Source organism: Aspergillus mulundensis, assembly GCF_003369625.1.
Source record: "Aspergillus mulundensis strain DSM 5745 chromosome Unknown scaffold_10, whole genome shotgun sequence".
Lineage (NCBI taxonomy): Eukaryota > Fungi > Ascomycota > Eurotiomycetes > Eurotiales > Aspergillaceae > Aspergillus > Aspergillus mulundensis.
Genome location: NW_020797898.1, coordinates 986206 through 1006301, shown reverse-complemented (window position 1 = coordinate 1006301; position 20096 = coordinate 986206). Strand labels below are relative to the sequence as shown.

The 20096-nt window shown below is 53.7% G+C and overlaps 7 protein-coding genes across 7 annotated transcripts; 4 read left to right on the top strand and 3 right to left on the bottom strand.

Annotated features, from left to right (window-relative positions):
* Window positions 1-11: 11 nt before the first annotated feature.
* On the top strand, window positions 12-965 carry DSM5745_08718 (alpha/beta hydrolase; the record flags this gene model as incomplete). Its single annotated transcript, XM_026750734.1, has 2 exons — window positions 12-169; window positions 215-965. The coding sequence occupies 2 exons, from the start codon at window positions 12-14 to the stop codon at window positions 963-965; spliced, it is 909 nt and encodes a 302-aa protein (XP_026600747.1).
* Window positions 966-1590: 625 nt separating this feature from the next.
* Window positions 1591-5899, top strand: DSM5745_08717 (uncharacterized protein; the record flags this gene model as incomplete). The annotated part of the gene is made up of 8 exons (XM_026750733.1): window positions 1591-1903; window positions 1959-2467; window positions 2523-3182; window positions 3647-4025; window positions 4110-4388; window positions 4455-4978; window positions 5061-5334; window positions 5400-5899. 8 exons carry the CDS (start codon window positions 1591-1593, stop codon window positions 5897-5899), a joined length of 3438 nt encoding a protein of 1145 aa, XP_026600746.1.
* Window positions 5900-6318: 419 nt separating this feature from the next.
* On the bottom strand, window positions 6319-8303 carry mirB (MFS siderochrome iron transporter MirB; the record flags this gene model as incomplete). Its single annotated transcript, XM_026750732.1, has 4 exons — window positions 6319-7250; window positions 7302-7647; window positions 7712-7982; window positions 8038-8303. The coding sequence occupies 4 exons, from the start codon at window positions 8301-8303 to the stop codon at window positions 6319-6321; spliced, it is 1815 nt and encodes a 604-aa protein (XP_026600745.1).
* Window positions 8304-9938: 1635 nt separating this feature from the next.
* Window positions 9939-10553, top strand: DSM5745_08715 (GNAT family N-acetyltransferase; the record flags this gene model as incomplete). Its single annotated transcript, XM_026750731.1, has 1 exon — window positions 9939-10553. The coding sequence occupies one exon, from the start codon at window positions 9939-9941 to the stop codon at window positions 10551-10553; it is 615 nt and encodes a 204-aa protein (XP_026600744.1).
* A 2508-nt stretch (window positions 10554-13061) lies between these two features.
* On the bottom strand, window positions 13062-14605 carry DSM5745_08714 (uncharacterized protein; the record flags this gene model as incomplete). The annotated part of the gene is made up of 2 exons (XM_026750730.1): window positions 13062-14446; window positions 14500-14605. 2 exons carry the CDS (start codon window positions 14603-14605, stop codon window positions 13062-13064), a joined length of 1491 nt encoding a protein of 496 aa, XP_026600743.1.
* A 693-nt stretch (window positions 14606-15298) lies between these two features.
* On the bottom strand, window positions 15299-17026 carry DSM5745_08713 (uncharacterized protein; the record flags this gene model as incomplete). The annotated part of the gene is made up of 1 exon (XM_026750729.1): window positions 15299-17026. The coding sequence occupies one exon, from the start codon at window positions 17024-17026 to the stop codon at window positions 15299-15301; it is 1728 nt and encodes a 575-aa protein (XP_026600742.1).
* Window positions 17027-18826: 1800 nt separating this feature from the next.
* On the top strand, window positions 18827-19698 carry DSM5745_08712 (DJ-1/PfpI family protein; the record flags this gene model as incomplete). The annotated part of the gene is made up of 2 exons (XM_026750728.1): window positions 18827-18893; window positions 18986-19698. The coding sequence occupies 2 exons, from the start codon at window positions 18827-18829 to the stop codon at window positions 19696-19698; spliced, it is 780 nt and encodes a 259-aa protein (XP_026600741.1).
* Window positions 19699-20096: the final 398 nt, after the last annotated feature.

Genomic DNA, 20096 nt, shown 5'->3' with positions numbered 1-20096 from the left:
ACTCGTCCATCATGACCCAAAGCAACACCCCCACCGCCGTCCCCCTGCCCAGCTCAGAACAGTTCTACCTCAACAACAGCCGCGGCGAGCAATACCTCATCCAGGTATCCTGGCCGCTGCACTGGAAAGGCCATACACCCGACACCGACCGTAATAACGTGCCCGTCATGTACGTCACTACTCTCCATTACAAGCACCTTTCTAACAAAGGCAGATACATCGTCGACGGCAACGCCCTCTTCCTAACAGCAACCGAAGCCCTCTGGCGCCGCTCCGCAGACTCCCACTACTGCGGCGGCGGCATCGTCGTCGCAATCGGGTATCCTCTTGCAGGGACCGGCAAAGTGTACCACCGCGTGCGCCGGGGCTTTGACCTTACTGTCCCGACGCCCAAGAAGCCCGTTGAGGGCCACGGCGGCGCAGACATCCTGCTCGACTTCATCGAGAGTACCGTCCGACCCGCTGTACGAGAGCGTTTTCCAAATGTCACTGTGTCCAGGGAAGCACTGTACGGCCACTCTTACGGCGGGCTCTTCGCCCTGCATGCCCTCTTCACCCGACCCACCATGTTCGACGCCTATATCGCGAGCAGCCCGTCAATCTGGTGGAACGAGCGGTGTATCCTGAACGAAGCCAAGATGTTCATTCAGAAAATTAAAGAGAGCGGCGCGGACAAGCTCCCGACGCTGATGATGTACGTCGGTGGCCTAGAGCAGAATCCGCACCGGTGGAACGATGAGTCCGATGAGAGCTGGGAGGGCAGGAAGCGCGATGCCGAAATCTTTAATATGAGGGTGAACCTGCTGGAGCTGATGGGTATGGTTCGGGGGTGTACGAGGCTCCATGCTGCTGGCTTTAGTGAGTATGCGGGTGAGGACCATGGGACTGTAATGGCGTGTTCGATGAGTAGGGGGTTGTCGACTTTTATGGAGGATTGGCCGGTGCCGAGGGAGGAGAGTGTATAGAGCTGTCTGTATATTATATACAACCCGCTTCGCCAACTTTCAGACCATGAACATGCCTTATGATGTCGTCGTTCATTCTAAAAGCAGGGTTTGTTGGTGCGCAGTAACTAGACATCTCTGCTGCACCAATGTATATTTGTGGTGATCAATGGCCTATACCGAAGAGAAAACGAACATAATACACATGGGCAGTACTGACTGCTGTTATAATCATAAATGACATATCAGCAAAGAATTCTATGGTCCTTATGACCTTGATCTTCAAATACAGGCCACTAGCAAGGGTATTGCTTTTGCTTATTCCACCCAACGGTGCGGTGCGTGTATGCAGGCCAAAGGTAAAAAAGGCCTCTGTTGCCTTTCCATCCAAACACACCAGTATTTCGTCCCATTTCCAAGGCTGCACCAGAATAATGGACTCTCCATTAATTAACGCATTAGTCCAGGGTTGATCGATACCAGCGTATCTCGCCATCATGCAAAAGATCACGCGAAGTGGGCCGGGGGATGTGTCCTGCTGATAAAACCCGCCGCGTCTCCAACGGTCAACCCCTCAAGGGTTTCCCGTCCGCGTTCAAGCAAACCCAAGCTGAACTCACTAATCCATTGATATACAAGATCAACAATGTCAGAAAACCACGGCGACACCGCGCCTCTGCTGGGCTCGCAGCGCACGCCCGAATACGGAGCCGTCGAGGACGCGCCGGTCGCGGACCCGCGCACCTCGTCCAAGTTCAAGCGGAATCTCGGCACCGCCGAGGCGTTCAGCATCATCATCAGCATTGTTATTGGGAGCGGGATCTTTACGTCGCCGGGCTCGATTGATACGAATGTCCCGGCGCCTGGGTTTGCGTTGATTGTTTGGGCTGTTGGGGGCCTTTTGGCGTGGACTGGTGCTGCGACGATGGCGGAGCTTGGCACGGCGATTGCGGGTGAAGGTAGGGAGAGACATTTATCCAATCCACAATGGTAGTAGAGGCTAATTGGTAGCAGGCGGAGTGCAGCCGTACCTGCAGTACATCTTCGGCGACGTCTTTGGCTTCCTGGCGGCTTGGACGTGGATTGTTGCTGTGATTCCGGCGTCGCTGGGGATCATGAGCATCGTCTTTGTGGAGAGCGTTTTCTCTGCGATTGGCGAGAACAATCGGACGCAAGGGGCGCTGCACAAGTTTCTCTCGATCTTTGTTCTGATTGTCTTCAGTATGGCCAACGGTGTTAGCACGAAGGTCACCAATCGGCTGAATCGTTTCTTTGTCACGGCCAAATTCACTGCGATTGCGGCGACGGTTGTCGCAGGGATTGCTGTCGTCGTGTACCACCTTGCTGCGCATACAGATAAGTCGACGCAGGATTGGTGGACCAAGTCATGGTTTGGATACAGGACGAGCGTTGGACCCGATGGCTCGAAGACCGATTGGAGCAAGGTGAATGGGTGGGAGATGCTGGGTCATTACTCTGCCGCTCTCTATGGTGCGCTCTGGGCTTATTCAGGATGGGACAAGGTATGCCCCAACTTTACGAACTTGAGATAGGGATCCATGTTTTGACCTGCGTCAGGCTATCTACATCAGTGCCGAACTGTCCGCACCAGCCCGCCAACTTCCGCTCGCTTTCAACACTGCAATCCCAGTTATCGTTGGCGGTTACATCGCAGTCAACGCTGCCTACTATATCCTGCTCCCATGGGACGTGGTTTCCACGAGCGACAGTGTGGCCGTGACAGCGTTCAACCACCTCCTCGGCCCCGGCGTTGGCCTTGTCGCTGCGGCCGTCATCTGCATCGTCGTCGCCGGAGCACTACTAGGAAGCGCCTTCGTCGGCAGCCGCATGATCGTCTCGGCCTCGAACAAGAACTGGCTCCCTCGATTCCTCGGCGTTGTTGGACACATCGGATTGCGGTCTGCTACTGAATCGGCGGACTCTTCTACTGACGAGTCCGAGTCCGAGTCCGATGCTCCCATCAACGCCCTCATTTTCTCCACAGCCTGCTCAGCACTGTACATTATCTTCGGCAACTTCCGCGCCCTGATCACATTCAACGGGCTGGGGGAGTACAGCTTCTTCTTCCTGACCATGGTCGGGGCTTTGGTCTTGCGGATTCGTGAGCCAAAGCTTCATCGTCCGTACAAGCCGTTCTTTGTCATTCCTGTCATTTTCACACTTGTCAGTGGGTTTGTGGTTGCCCGCGGTGCGGTCTTCGCGCCGTTCCAGGCTGCGGTACTGATCGCTGTTTGGGGATTGGGATTGGCATTTTATTGGGCCCGGAGGTGGTGGTTGCGACGGGCGAGCGCTTGAACGCGTCAGGGGCTGCAATAACTATTTCACAGACCAGGGTGCCTCGTCTCCTTGACCACCGTGATGATGACACCTTTGGCAACCGCCGTTCTAGATACCGACGTTGTGAACAGCCTGTCGGGTTATAATCTACGCAGCCGAAGACACAAACATAGCTCAACCGCGAGTTCACGAACCCATTGCATCTGTCATGGAGCGCTTTTGACAATAGATATGTATACTATTCACTACGTCATACATCTTAGAACCTTGATCGTCAACCAAGACCCATCGATCTACAATCGATCTCGCCTGTTGCAGTATATCCACGAGTAAATATTCGGTAATCGCATCGTCATCGCCTGCTTCATCTTCAGCATCGAGATCATCTCTGATCGCGATTTAAGATCTCGCCCTACCGCCAGGAACAGGGACAACTGTTTACGAAGCTTGAAGCACACACCAACTCCGACGAAATGACAAAAACGACCATCGAAGTCCCCCAACACCCCTGGCTTGACCAGCTCTTTCACCATTGGCAGGAGTCTCCTGAACGAGTCTTCATTCGCGACCTGGCGACCGACAAAGAGGCTACATTTGGCGAGTTCCTATATGAGGTTCTCGCGCACCGGGATAGACTGCACAAGCAGCTGAGCCCAGAAACGCAAGAACGGCTCCAGGACCCGAGCGAAGAGGTCTTTGTTGCGATTATCGCGAATGCAGGGTTCGAGTTTGCGGTGTTGCTGCTTGCGATACATGCCCTGGGTGGCATTGCGGTGCCGCTGAGTATGTGCATCTCAATCTGTCTAGCTTGTCAGCGTTTAGGTAGTGACTTGCTAGCTTACTAACAATGTTGTTTCGGTATTTCAGGAATCCAAGTTCACGCGGAGGAAGCGCGGTACTTTCTCGGGACGTGCAATGCGTCGCTGATAACGAGCAGCCAGAGGGAAGCTGAGCATGCCCAGGCGATCTCGTCCGAGCTCTCAATACCACAGGTTACGTTCGCCCAAAATAACCTGTCACCATCCAAACTAGCAACATTGCACTTCGAACAGGTCGAGTCTCCCAGCTCCAACGGAATCCCTCGCTTCGACGAGGACAGAGGCTTTGCGCTCCTCTTCACGTCCGGCACGACGGGCTCTCCCAAGGGTACGCCGCATATCCCACAACCATAACCACGAACATGGCGCTGACCACTTTGCCATCCCCAACCAGGCGTCCTCTCATCTAGCGGCAGCATCCTAAAGGGCACACAATACTACCAGTCCAATCTATCCCTCACCCCCCGCGACACCTGGCTGCACCACGCCCCCGCCCACTGGAAAGGCGGCTTCGACTTCCTCCTCGCAGCAACATACGCCGGCGCGCGCATCGAATTCGCCAGCAGCGTCTTCAGTCCCGCCTGGCTTCTCGAGCGGATAGGCGCGACCAAACCGATGCGGCGTGCGCGCGGGCCAATAACGTGCATTCTGGCGCTGCCCTCGCTGCTGATTTCGGTGGCGGAGGCGCTTGAGCAAATTAAGCGGGATGAGGGCCAAAAGGAGTATGAGGATGCCGTGCAGGGCGTGCGCGATATCAGGGTTTTCGTCTCCGGGTCGATTCGCGTGCCGGAGTGGCTGAAGGATGTTTGGCGGCAGGAGATCATCCCGGGGAGGGAGGTGGTTAATGCGTATGGGTTTACGGAGGCGGCGGGGATGGTGGCGATGACGGCTTGGGATGCGAAGGGGGCGGTTCCGAAGGTTGGTGGACCGGAAGCCTTATATTCCCTGCGTTGCAAAATCCCGGCTGGAGCTTTGCTAACGAGCCCCCCACGTCTTATAGGACTGCTGCGGCCCCCACAACCCAGACCTAAGCGTGAAGGTCACCGACAGCGGCGAGATCTGCGTCAAGGGACCGCTCGTCATGAAACGGTTCGTAGCCGCCAATCTTAAGCAAATCCAAATCCGAGCTCACGCCCCAAAACGCAGGTACATCTCCGACAACCCCGACGTCATGGACAACGTCTTCGACGCAGACGGATACTACAAAACAGGCGATATGGGGACGGTCAGCGCAAACGGCATCGTGACCGTCCTCGGCCGCGCGAACCAGGATAGTACGACAGCCCAGACAGCACCCTCACATGGACAACCAGACGATTCGCTAACGCAGCATGACCAGTGATCCGCACAATGGGCTACCGAGTCAACAGCGCCGACGTCGAGGACCCGCTGCGCTCGTACCCCGGTCCACCACGTATCGCCCAAGCATACGTCCTGGGCATCGAGGACGCCGTGAACGGGCAGCGCGTTGCGGCGCTCCTCCTTACACAGACACAGGACGCTGCCGACTCCGACGCCCAAAGTGAAAGGAACAGCAACAGCAACAGCAACAGCAAAAGCAAAAGTACTATCGACCTCGCGTCTCTCCGCCACTGGCTCGCGACGGAGAAGAAAATCCCCGCGTACAAACTCCCCGCGGCGGTACGGGTTATACGGAAAGAGGAGTTCTCGGGGCTCACGGTGAGCGGGAAGCCGTCGAAGAAGAAGATCGCAGGGTTGTATTTTGGCGAGGAGGCGATGGAACGGGGGCATGTGGATATGTGGGACTTTGCGGTTCAGGAGGATTTCGGGGGACATAGGGCTTGGGATTGGGAGGGGAGGCCGAAGCGTGATGTGTAGCTGGTCTTGGTGATTGAGGACCATAGGTAAACTAACCGCTGAATCGGATGGGGGCTGGGAGCATGCTATCCTGCCCGCTTCGCGCTTTCCCGGACTTCACTTAGCTTACAGTTTGCATTGCCTACATGCTCTCATCTGGTTCGGGGTCGGTCGTTCTGTTTAATGGTGGATCCCAATCGCAGAGCGAGAGCGAGAGCGACAGGGATAAAGACTTTTGATATAAACATTAAACTAGCTGCATAAGATGAGAGAAGATACGAAGACCTCGGCCCGTTCATTGCCGTGAGCAACAACGGCCTTCCAGCTCTCCGGCCAAATAAACCCCGAGCCACCCCAACCCCAAGCAACCCTAACTGCGTACCCGGGCCCGAACCACCACCACCCACATCCAGCACGCCCATCCGACGCAAGCAAGGCGCCTAAAACACCATCCCCTTCGTCTGACTCATATTCTTGACATTATAATTCCGAATCATAAACATCCAAATGAAGCTCAGAACCATGATCCCGGTCCCGGCAGCCAACATCCTCGTCTGCGCATACCCATAGGACTTCTGAATCGCAATTCTTTCTGGGGAGTTGACCGGGTAGCTCAGCTGCACCGTGATAGAACTGTAAATGCTCAACGCATTCGGCAGCTCGCTCTCCGGCAGATTCCGCATCAGCGACGGGAGGAACGTATTCGTCCAGATGGCGCCGGAGATTGCGTTCCCGACGGCGCCGCCAATTCCGCCGCAGATGAAGAGGACGGCGAGGGCTGCCGCGACGTGCTGGTGGTCCACGGCGACGAGGACGGCGAGTTGTTCGAGCAAAGTGAAAATGGATCCGCCGATGGAGATAAAGATCTCGCACATTACAATGTACCCGATATACTGGTTTGGCTGGCGGAAGTGGATCATGAGACCCTGTGCAAAGATATACAGCGGGACACCGAAGTACAGCAGCCAGCGGAAGTATCCAGTCTTGCGGATCGCAAAGCCAACCATGAACAGTAAAACGCCGGAGACGACTTGGAAAGTGGACCCGACGTAGCCTGCTTCTGCAACGCCGAGGTTTGAGACGACCTGCAAGAAAGAGTTGAAGTAGGCGTTCCAGCAGTAGTAGGACATTTGGTAGGTTGCGTCGATAAGGCAGGCGCCGAGCACGGTGCGGTCGGTTAGGAACTCGTATTTTAGGAAGGGTTGCGGGGCCCAGTAGGCTTGGTAGAGCACAAAGAGGACCATTACGACGAAGCCCGTTACGATCATCGCGATGATGTAGTCTGTTTTCCAGCCGTTCGGGGCGGTCGAGGCGAGGGTGAAGGGGAGGAGGAAGACGGTTAGGCCGCCGGCGAGGAGGATGACTCCTGGGACTGTAGGGAGTGATTAGTTGGGTATGTGGGTGAGAAAAGGTGAGGACTCACTATCAAAAGCGAAAAAGTAGTGGTGCACATTCTGCCAGAATGTCCGGCCGCTGCGCTGGCGCGGCTGGATGATGCCCTGCTTCTCGGCGCGGTTGAGACCGACCTTGAGCACGAAGTAGACAGGCGACGCGACGAAGGGAAAGATGATGGCAAAGGCACCAAAGCCCCAGCGCCAGCTCACGTTGAGGAGGAATTTCTCCGAGGCCTTGGATCCGGCGAACGCGGTGATCATGTAGGGGGAGGAGGTGAAGGCGAATGCGATACCACGATTGCGGAGGTTGGTGATGTCTGCTGCGAGAACGCAGAGAATGTAGTTCATTCCTGCGAAACCGACGGAGTAGAAGACCTGTTATGTAACATTAGCTTCTTGAAGTACAAAAGACTGGGTGGTAATTCAAGGTAGGACGTACATCCGCCGCACAGTATGTCTCCAGATTCTTACTCGCAGCCATCATGACCAGCCCCAGTGTCGAGAAGCCAACCATCACCAGCCACCCCTCCGCACGGCCCCAGACATCCACGACTTTTGCGACGGGGATATACAGGGCAGAAACCATGGAGCTGGACACGATGTTGATGACAGTCAGGAGCGAATGGCTCTGGAAACTACTCGTTGCGTAGGGAGTCAAGCTGTAGAGGATGGCGGTCCGGAAGCCGTTGGCGAGGGTGACGAGCCACAGACTAGAACAATTAGCATGGGATCGTTGTAGGAAGATATTTTGGAACATAGACGTACAGACACAAAACCGCAATCAGCGACCATTTCGACCACACCAGCGTGACAGCTTGAATCTTCTGCACACCACCCTGGACATTATGCGACGGGGCCGCCTCGTCGCTGCTGTTGTCGCTGATGTTGGCTTCCTTGTCGTTGGCGGTTAAGGTCGCCGTTTTCTCAGCGCCAGCGGGAGTCTCAATGTCTGGGGGTGAGGCCGACGCCAGAGTAGGCCCGTCGGTCTTTCGACCAGTGGCAAGCAGGTTGAACTTGGAGCCGATCGCCATGTTGACCTGCTTCTATCCTGAGGTTGAGATCGGAGGATACAAAATAGCAAGAGCAGGTGCAAAGAGCGAACGACGTGTTTTAAAGCCCACCGACCAGACCGATGCATGCAACACTAAGAGTAATTTTACGCGGCCGCGTTATCCCCCGAAATCGGCTGTTGGGTCGTGCAACTGGCCACTCAGACTGGACAGGCGAGGTCGAGAATCGGCCGGGGTCAGGCCACGGAGGGCGACGGACACGGCGTAGACTGCCCACTGGGTATTAGAGTTGGCCTGGGCAGGCAAAGAGGCGAATCGGATCCACGCTCGACAGATGGATTGATTGATTAGATCCGAGAGATAAAATCGCCTAAGAACGTGGGCGTCGAGTGGCAACGGCCGGGCAGCTGGTTCTTGGAGAATGCGCACACCTGGTTCGTCCGACGGACGTGCACATGCAAGGACCCCCAAGTCAAGTTCTTAGCTTGATCCTGGCGGAAAACTCTGATCATTTCTCTCGTAATTGTGGCCGGTCGAGGCTGCGCCGAGAGAGACGAGGGGCGGCAGGTGAGTTTGGCAGAGCATGAATGTACCGGGAACGAGCAGGCACCGTCACGAGGAGGCCGTCCAGCACGGGGGTTGTCTCAACTGTGGACCCAGCGTACGCGACTAGCGTATGATGGAATGCTGACCCTGGCATCCTGCCCTCCAGAATGACCGGGATTTCCCGCTCGCACTGTCTGGTCCGGTCTCGAAGGTTCACCCTAGCACGTCCACCCCACGCTAGACGAGGGTCTTCCTTCCACCAGCTGGAGCTCTCTCCAGATTGCCCGACACTAGTATGCAATTCTGATCAGCTGTGAGATCTTGCTGGCCTCCCGTAAAAGCTGTTGCGGTTGAGTTCGGAACAGCAGCAATCTGCAGTGGGCCAGCAATCAACTTTGCCCACCACCTAATCAAGTATCCCGGCTGCAGGTCAGCGCACTAGGAAGCTCCAGGCATGGCCAAGAGACCAGCACTCAAGCACATTGGCCATGGTCATAAGCGAGCACAGCGCCAAGCAGCTTATCAGTCTAATCTGATCTAATGCCCTTGGCGCCAAGGGGGTCTGCCCATGCTCTGTTCTCTGGTCAGTCTGCCCAGCCGGACAAGACTTGATCGAGCATGGCAGTATCTTCACGGCCCTTGGCATGGCAGTTCACCGAGCCCAAAGCCGATCTCGGGACTGTGTCTGTGTAGTATGTACGCGCATTGCTTGCAGAGACTGGACGATGCAGACCCAATCACCAATCAGCGCTGGAGCTGCGCCCAACAAGGGAGCGATTACCGGGGCCGTCAGCATGCAATAAGCAATAAGCATCTTACAGGGATAGGGTTGCGCTCTGTGCCAATCCTTTCCTTTCCTTAGCTGGAATGATGTCTGGGCATCCTGGGCTTAGCCACTGGCCCCTGTATGCCGAGTCTGACCATCGACTCCAAGCATATAAGGCAGGCCGTGCAGAATGCTGAGAAAGTTTAAAGAGCCGTCTTGGTGAGCATACCGTTCTCACGGCTTTCCGCTCCGCTCTGCTTTGCTTCCAGCGCCACGGTTATACACGATTCAGGACCTCGTGATACCTCGGACACGTCGATACCCCACTGGGCTGCCAACTCACCATGAACCAAGCCCAAGCGACACTGCACACCGCACGGCTGCGGCTTGTCCCCTACGCGGACGAGCACTACCCGCTCAGCAAAGCCCTCGACCAAGACCCCGAAGTCATGAAGCACATCGGATTCGGACGGCCCCTAACAGACGACGAGACGAAACAAGTGCACGACTGGCTCCTCAAGTCATGCACCTACCTCCCAGGCTTCGGAACCTGGGTTGCTTACGCTGAAGGTCACTCCGAACCGATTGGGTGGTGGATTCTGGCCGCAACGCCCAAAGATCCGACGAAGCCCACCGAGAACTTCGACACATCGCGCTCAGAGACAGGGTACAGATTGCTCAGGGAACACTGGGGGAAGGGGTATGCGACAGAGGGGTCAAAGGAGGTTATCCGCCATGGGTTTCAGGGGCTGGGGTTGAATGAGGTCTTTGGCGAGACGATGACGGTGAATAAACCTAGCAGAAAGGTCATGGAGAAGCTGGGCATGAAGCACGTTGATACCTGGTTCAACGAGTATCCGACCCCCCCGCCAGGGATTGAGGAGGGCGAGGTCCGCTATCGGATTACGCGGGAGGAGTGGGAGGCTGGCCAGTATGAGAGTCCGCCTAGTAGTGTCTAGATTGGTAGACATGTAAAGCTAGAATGGAAATCGTTGTTGACAAAGGTGGTGTCGTTGCGTGTTGCGATGAATCGATTCAATCTTTGCTCGAAAGAGCGCAGGTAGAGTGGCTGGTTGTTCCTTCCTCAGACGACCTCAATGTCCGGGATGGCACCACAGGAGCAAATGTCTTATTCGCCAAGGTCTCATCCATTCGCTGACCGATCCGGACATTGTCCGTGCTGCCTATTACGGAGTAGACAGTTGGAGCCAGCCAATAAAAAGAGATAAAAGTAGAACCGGATGTCTCGCTACTTTGCTTGTGGTCTGTCGTCGGTCAAGGACACTGACTCGTAAACTGAAGCCTTGACCGTGGCAGCTTATGCCCTCCTAAATGAGTGGTGGAGTAGAGCATAAGCTGGAAAGTGGAAAGTGGAAACCAAATGAATGTGATGGCGGGACCTGGAACGGGTTTTCCTCCGGCCACGGAATGGGGCCAAGACCCTGGCGCGTTATCATGGAGCTTGCTGCTTACGCTGGGTCATCTGTAGACAAATTGTCAAATTGAGGGTGGCTCGACCATCCCACGCGGAAACTGAACCACTGAGCTCGCGAATCTCTAAAAAACGAAAGAGAAAGTGGGCAATGAGGGAGAAAATTTTCAGTGGCTTGGTGCCCAGACCCTAAGCGAGTGGGGGCCCTTATCTGATTAGATTGATAGGCTGCTCCCGTTGGCTGTATGTATTACACCGGTATTACACACTGCTCGTCACAATGTAACCCTCTGCACATCCAAGCAAGGTGGCCCTCGAGAGGAAGAACTATCCAGATCTGGCTAATAGTCCCCAAATCCAACATGGATGCGAAGATGCAGACCGGTGTCCTAGGCCACAGGCTTCTTTTGAGCCCTTATGGGCAGCAAGAGACCAGGATTGCTCCCAGCATCGGAACAAGATAGCTGATTAAACAAATATAAGCGGGATCCATCCTACCGTGCCCTCGCAGCGCTAGTAGAGGCGCATGTTCCCTGGATAATAGACATTCTCATCTGCACTGCATCTTCCATGAGATGCAGTCGAGCCATCGCCATTGTCAGTATTGACACCATTATGCACCGAACAAAGCCATGAAACGCGTTGGACTTCGACTTTGATCCGATGTGTAAGCATGGAAGGGGAGATCCAGCTTAGCTCACGTCGGGAGTTAAGCCTTTCTTCAGCGCTGCCTTAGCACATTCTGCTATCGTAGTCGGGCGAAGAACCTCAGCATCTATACCATTTCCGCAGCCACCTATACATACGAAACTTCGAAAAGCATACCTAAGTACATGTCTAGTTTCAGTTTCCAAACATGTAGTGGAACTGAACTATGGACTAAGATACCTGCGCTATTAGTCAAACTGCTACCTATATAGAAATGGCATCAAGTCATCCCTCCATGTATACATGTTTTAGAACCTTATATACCCTATGTATGTCTCTCGATCCCGATATTATGGAAGGAGAACAAGTCCCATCATCGCCTCACACTCACACCTTACCTACCATCCACCCTCTTCATGGACATAACAACCAATCTATCCCCGGGTCCCCAATCACCTCTATCCGCCTTCACTACCTCAACCCCAACCCTCCTCAACACCCCCAAACTCCCCTTATTCCCCTCGCTCGTCACCGCAAACAACCTCTCTCTACACCTGGCCGCATCTTCACCGTCCCCATCACTCCCAACCCTCTCCAGCCCAAACTGAGTCCCAACAAGACCCCCCAGTGCCTCGCTCGCAATCCCCCTCCCCAAACCCCCGAATGCAACTCATACCCTACACTCGGTGCGGGATGAATGGCGTTTATCTCTACGGCACCGATGGTACTCTCGGCATCTGAGTTGAGACGGATGGTGAAGGAGAAATGCCGATAAACAAGACCACCAAATCCATCGGGCGTGCTGAAGATCTGCGAGGCCATCCAGGATCCTGTACCATCTAGTAATTTGTTGGGGTTTTTGGATCTCCTTTCTTGCGTGAATGTTTTTCTCCACTTATAATTAGGATGAGCGGTTGAGGGGAGTAAGGATGTACAGCCAGGACGCTACATCTTCTCTACACCTGAAACGGAAAAGACCCTCTGCGTCGGTGGCGGATGTCATATATAGAGGGCGAAGTATGAGACGCTCGGTGCCGATTAGGTGCGGCGTGCTTGGGCACGGGAGGATTACGATGATAGGCTGGGGGTTTGGCTCTTGACCGTGGCCGAGGATTCGAGGGTAGACATTTTGAAGGGCCGGGATGCGGAGTGCTATAACGTGAAGAGTTCAATTGGGGCAGCAACTGTTAGTTTTGCAAAACATCTATTGGATTGTCAGAGGGCGGAGTGAACATGAAATGACCCTGAACTACCAGGTGGGCAGAGATGTAGACGCGCTGATGCAGAGGTTGCTGTTCCCTGATAATCAGGTATTCAGATAGAAGCCACGCTCCTGGATGGAGCGAGAAGACATTAGAACGTCCAGACAAATGCAAGAATTTCAAGATCAGTGGATGTCGGGTGGGAAAAGACGGCGCTCCGTCAAGACGAAGCCACCTTGCATCTCGATTCCAGACCACATTCCCACCCCAATGCCGAGTGCTAGGTCCATCCAATACCCGTCCGAGTCGAGAATTGCGGCGTTTCCACCGGCTTGCTCCTGCATCATGCGTCTTATATTCTCTGGCAGGTCCCATTTCATCTTCAATCCCCGCATCACCACCCACTTCGGTTTCGCTACCAATGGTCCAGATATCAGGGAATGGTAGAGAAAGTTGGCTTGGACGCCACCTCCGGCGAACTCAATTCCAAGATCATATAGCGCAGTCTCCCAATTCCTGGCTACAAATTTGAGGGCGCAGAGCTTGGGCATTCGCTGGGTTGCTGAAACCAGCGCACGAAGCAAAGGCTCGAACATCTCAGGGTCTACCGTTCTCCGCCACCATTGGATAAATTTCAGTGTTCTGGTTGAGTTGTGTCTTTCATCCGTGTCGGATGCTGATGACCAGTCAGAGTCGTAGTCGTACCCGTACTCGTACTTTTGCAACTCATCCAGGTGAAAAAAAAATCTGTTCACGTTACTAGGATCATCGTTGTAGTACCAGCGTCCGTCATAGGTATGTATTGGGAACTTAATGTCGAGTTTCTTCAATCGCGGAAATTGTTTCTGCTCGTGGTGGGGATGGTTGGGGTCAACGCCAAAAATCACCGGTGACACTGGGCCAGAATAATGAAGCTCCTCAAGGCAGGTCTGTGCTAGCCGGCAGACTGCCCGACCCAAGTCGTCTCCGTTTGGATATTCGGGGTCTGCCTTGGTCCAGGAGCTATGACTGAGGGGCGCGTGCTCATCCAAAGCCAGATTGAGACGTTGCAGGCGTTGGAGGGTTGGAGTCTCTAGAACGAGCGCTAGCGAAGACTTTAATTCCCTGCGAAGAGCCCTATGCTTGTGTCGAATCATGCCAAGCGTAATATCTAGACTCCGCAAGTTGGGCAAAGAAAGAATCATCTGGCCAATGGTGGTAGGATTGATTCGATGGCCAGGTCTACCGACGAACAACCCCGTCACGCAGGGGACCACGGGAAGGGTAGGAGAGCTCCCCGAAATATCGTCAAGACTTAAGCCACGTTTAGCACCTGAATCCCGAGTTTGTGGTTCCGTTCCGAGAGGACAAGTCCAACAAGTCTTCGCGCGCAGCTCCAGTGTGATGCCGCGGGGAGCAACATACGGTTCCTTCCAAGCGGCGAGTTCCTCCCAGAGTTGCAAAAGACCATGGCGAAAGAATGTGGGATAAGGTCGCTTCTTGTTATAACGAACGATATAGCCGGGCAGATCAAGGTCATAGAAAAGCTGTTTGAGATACCTCAGCCGTCGCGGACATGCGCCCACCGTCTCTTTCAGCCGCTTAAAGTCGTGACCGGATACTTGGATGGCTTAAAATGTGTACCTTTCGACGGCAGCTTGCCACCTGCGAGATAATGAAGCGTATCTGGCCAGATGATGCCGATGCGAATAGAATGGAATGCCATCGTCATCGCGAGGACATCCTTCATAATCGTATCCGCGATGGAAGACAATGAGATCGAGAAGCTCAGCACTGAGTGAGTCCATCGTAACGGGCATCGCGGCTTCCTTCGAACGTTGAGTGAGATGGATGGGTGGTTGAGGGTGAGTGAGAGAGGGAAGGAAGGAAGAAGGACAGGAGGGAAAGTTGTTGTGTTAGTCACCAGGCCAGCTTTGCTCACACCTCGCTACCTTTGAGAAGTATCTCCTACTCCAGGAATATACTCGACGGTAGATATTACCCTGGAGGCGCCAGAACCGACTTTGCACAAAGGGACGTCCAACTATCTTGCCACTGACCAGAAGCTTCAACACCAGTACCTAGTATCCCCAGACCATTGTCTACGGAGCATAGTAATAGTGGTTCTAAAAGCAGGCTCACGGAGAACCATGACAGAACTGCAGTGCAGCGTTATCTGGGGTCTCTTATGTCAAAAGATGCACCCAAACAGTGTCTGTGGCTACCAATCCTCACATATTGGCCAAGTTGACAGGTCAAAGCTGGGTGGGCAGAAAACATAAACACTTTATAATTAAGAAAGGAGGATTGTTGATTGAACCTATAGGAGGAAGAAGTTTCAAATATTGTGATATCTCTTTAGCAGCGATGACAGTCCTCTTCTAACGCTTCTGGTGCGTGAAAGTTATATTAATTGATTCATACTCAACTGTGCCTTTTCCTCTCAAAGCTCCCACTGCCAATCAAGCGGACCATCTAAGTCATCGGGGCTTTCCTCTCTAACATCATCTTCATCTGTTAGTGAATCATCGTCATATTTCTTCCACATCTCAGCCTCAATAATGATTCCATCCTCGCCAGCCCTCTCTTGCATCATAGCCCGTATGTCATCCGGTAGATCCCAAGACGTTTTCCGTTGATGGGTCACAGTCCACCTTCTTTTCGCCAACTGCACACCTGTCTGCTGATCTGGCGGGATATACTGGGCCTGGACACCCGGCTCTAAGTACTCGACAGCAACTTGAATGTGGTAGTGATCATAGTTATCAGTTTTGACATCAAGGATTTGTAAACTGGGCATCCGCAATGTAGCCGATACAAGGGCTCGCATCAATGGATTGAACATCTCCGTGTCGGGCCGCTTTCGCCAGGGACGATGGGGACGATTGCCATTGAGGAACGACTCCCGCCTAGTTTCGCGGGGAGGGAAGTTAAAGGAAGAATCTGAGTCGTAGTCATAGCGGGGGTCGGTGTCTGCTTCCCTTGCTATTCGGTCCATGTCCACCTGGGCCGCTGCCTCGGCGCCTCGATTGCCGGTATAATACCAACGCCCGTCGTACGTAAACATATAAAACAAGACGCGCACTTCTTTCAGAAAAGGGAATGAGATTTGCTGCTGGTTCGCGTCTTCGCGATCGACTGCCCAGAGAGTTGGTGAAATGCGACCATGAAATATGAGCTTCCGTAAGGACGTTTGGGCAAGCTTGCGCATCGCTTGGCACAGGTGATCCCCGTTGGGATAGTCAGGGTCATTGTCGGCAAGGTCGTAACTATGATTGCAAGGGATTAATCTCTGGAATTCGTTAATCTCGAGAGATTCCAGGAACCTCAAGGGAGGTGCGTCCAAGGCACGGGCCAGAGCATTTCGCATCTCCCTCCACATTGACCTATTCTTAAGCGGGACTGAGTCCAGCCGAATGTTCAAGTGACGCAAGTTGGGTAGGGAGTGAAGCATCTGTTCGATAGCAGAGGGGTAGATCCGACGAGTCAGGGGTTCTCCGACCTTTAGGCTTGTCACGCAGTTGATTGTGGGGAGGCTAGGCTCTTTGTCGCTGGGTAGGGTTAAGCTGTGAGCAGGGAGATCCCAGCGATTTTGGTAGTCCGAGTCTACGGATACATCGAAATAATTCAACGCATTGGCGGTCACATTTAGCAAAACCCCGCGCGGCGACATATGGGGTTCTTGCCAGGTAGCAAGCTCATTCCAGAGTCGCGTGAGACTTTCCTGGAAGGCAGTGAGATTTGCCTCGTGCTCTTCACGCCCCTCGCGATGTTGCGCGCGTTCAACACTGAAGCGGGGCAGTTCAATACGGTAGAAGAGCTCATTGACATGGCGTCGACGGGGAATTGTGCGGGTAACGTATCTTAGCATGTCAAAGCTGGCGCTATCTGTCGAAATTGTATAGAAGGTGTATCTTTCCACGGCTTGCTGCCACTTTTTGGAGATTGCCGCATAACACGAGAGTTGCGGCAAGGGTTCTCTTCGCAGCGGGGGAAAAGGCGGGTCGTAGCCAGCAATATGAAAGACAATTAGATCCAGAATCTCGCGGCTCAGGGAGTCCATGTTGCTTTTAGGGATGGTTGCGGTAATGAAAGAAGCAAACGTGAAGGTGAAGGAGGAGATGGAGGAAAGAGGAGGTTGGGTTGCGTTACCCCGCGCTTGGCGTGGCATTTGGAACCAAGCTGGTGGCAGTACCTGTCGCCTATATAGCTTTGGGTGAAAACCGGTAGCATATCAGTGTTGGCCTTGCTTGTCTTTATACCTTGATTTAACTGTACAACCATGCTCCCTACTGAAGGCAGATGTTGCAAAGGGAAGTGGTGGAGGAGAAGAACAGGACCGGTATAGTCATGATCGCGGCAACAGAGGGCTGGAGAGACGCTGATAATGTCTTGTGGTTGCATTGTCTAAGAAAACAAGGTTAGCAGAGTTATATAGGCCCTGCTCCAAGTCCCAAAAGCCTTTGAGGGGTGAGGAACATATTTGCGCTCATAACAACCAGCTTCATGCAAATTACACACGACTGTAGCAGCCACTGCTGCAGGTGTATTAGCTGCTCTAGGTGCGCTGGACTAAGTACATCCAGGGACATACAGTTTATTGCCTTACTTTTAGACCACATATGATGGTACAATGCAGTCCTCTATAGGCATGATTCCCCACGGACACATTCACTCCCCACAATGGACTTGGACCACGGCCACAATCACAATCACAAGGCCCACAACATGCCTAGGAGCATGCCCGCCATCTGCATCTCCAGCACAACTATCACCCTCTTCTTCAGCGATCTCCACCTTTACCTACCTCCTCACCCTCTTCGTCCTCTTCACCCTCGTCTTCCTCAACCGCTTCCTCGCAGCCCTTTGCTTCCAACTCGATCTTGATCACTCCGCACCTCCAGGTACTCCCGCCATACCCATCTCCGCCCCTCCACCCCAAAGCACGACTCAGTCCACTCCCGCGGCACCTCGAGGCCAATAGTGAGGAGAAGACGGAAGACGGCACTTCGCGCGATCCGACTACGAGGACCAAGGCAGGCTTGGCCTCGTCGCTGACGACTCGGATAAAGGCCAACCGTCTCTTGCGCTCAGACTACGGGATTGCCTCGCTGGCATTCTACTGAGATGGACGCACAAGGCGCCGTGGAGCCGCGTGGTGGCGGAGGGCGCGCGTTCTTGGAAGGCCTTAGGGCCTTTCTTGGGTATATCCTGTGCGTAAACCTGCTGTGCCGGTCCCGATCTACTTCATGGTCGCGACCCCGGTAACTTAGAGAAGGATGCTAGCGGTGATGACTTTCAACACGGGGATCTTCTGCACCGTTCTGGCGGCATCACCCTCAATGAAATGATCCTGGGACGTTATAGGCAAAGTTTGGCAGGATGGCGGCTGTCATGATGGGTAGATTGCCGGTTATACTTTACTTTGACCTCGAACATGGTCTGATTCTGGTAATTCCCTGACACACATCACTACTTCTATCCATCGGACTCGAGACGAAAACATCAAGTACAGCAGAGAGATACGATTTCCTCCCCCTTCCCCTAGACCTTGAACCCCCTTAGCCCCAAATCCCCATACATCGCACATTCCTTCGACTCAGATATAGTTCCCAGAAATCCTGACAAGAACATTATCTCCTTGGCCTGTAAGAAGTACAAAGCGGTTTATGCCCCTGTCTAATTTCTTCACGGGATATCCTCCAGCACACGGAGTCTGTAAGCAGAATCCTTCAGCCAAGTGCGTGCTGAAACCACGCAAATGTGCTCAAAACACTTCTTGGCGGGCCCTGTTCCCATTCACACAAATAATTGGGTCAATGCAAGCGCCAACACAATCCTCTCAGAGGAAGGCATTCACATTTCAAAAAAGGGGCAGGAATTCAACATACTTAAACCACGTTTCTCCTCGAATCTTGATCTTCCACTCCAACCAACTCCAACTGCAACAACCAACAACAAGATGCTGACCATGGCCGTCAAAGCCCTCATCGCCTTCCTCTGCCTCTGTCTTGCATGCGCTGGTGCTACAGCCCAAGGTACCATATTAACACTCTCTGCCTTCCAACCTCCTTCAACGCCCATACAAACATTGGAAGAGATCAAGACCAACTAACACAAACACCGCCAGACCCCCTCGCAACCGCCACACCCACGCCCACTCCATCGCCAATCCCAACTCCCCTCCCAGCACCCCCAACAAAATACGGCATGCTCCTCTTCCCAACCTTCGAAATCCTCGACGTCTTCGGGCCCCTCGAAGTCCTCTCCTGGGTAGCCCGGCGTCACGAAAACCTGCAACTCTACCTCCTCTCCACAACGCTCGACCCCGTCTCCACAAAACCCCAAAGCGCGGCAATGAACCCCTTCAACTCCTCCTTCTTCCCAACAATAAACCCCACACATACATTCGCCGATAATCCAGAACTGGACGTCCTCATCGTCCCCGGCGGTCTGGGGACCCGGGCCCCGAATATGGATGCGGAACTCAACTACATCAAAAACACATACCCGAATCTCCGCTACCTGATAACCGTCTGCACGGGCTCAACGCTTGTCGCCAAAACGGGCATCCTGGATGGGCGGCGCGCGACGACGAACAAAGCGTCTTGGGACAGTGTCATACGTAACGGGCCGAATACGACGTGGGTCCGGGAGGCGCGGTGGGTTGTTGACGGGAATATTTGGTCATCTTCGGGGATTTCGGCGGGGATTGATGCCACGCTGGCGTTTGTGGAGATGTGGTATGGGAAGGAGAATGCGACGACTATCGCTGAGTTCATGGAGTATGAGTGGCATGATGACAGTAGTCGGGATCCGTTTGCGGATGTTTGGGCTGTCTAGATGATTTTGATTGAATTGGTGCTTTAAGAGATGGGCTGCTTCTGTTTTGACAAGATAAAGATGATGGGTATTGCATAGCATCCATTGGATTCGAGACCAAAGCAAAGAATGGGGTGTAAATAGACGGAATACAAGCTAGAAGCCACCAAAGAGAATTCTATCTAAATACCTATGTTTCCTTCCCCACCCATGGCATCTGCTGCTCGCGTCGCCTCTCCCATCTCTGCCCCCAAGTAGTATAAAAATTCTCCTGGTGCTTCTCCAATCTCTCTTTCCGTGTATCAGCCATCGCAGCATGCATAAAGTCTGCATCCATCCTCCCCCCAACTCCTCCCACGCCTGCGCAAGATGCCTCTCCTCATGCTGCGGCTGCGCCTTGCCGAACTTCATTACCTCTC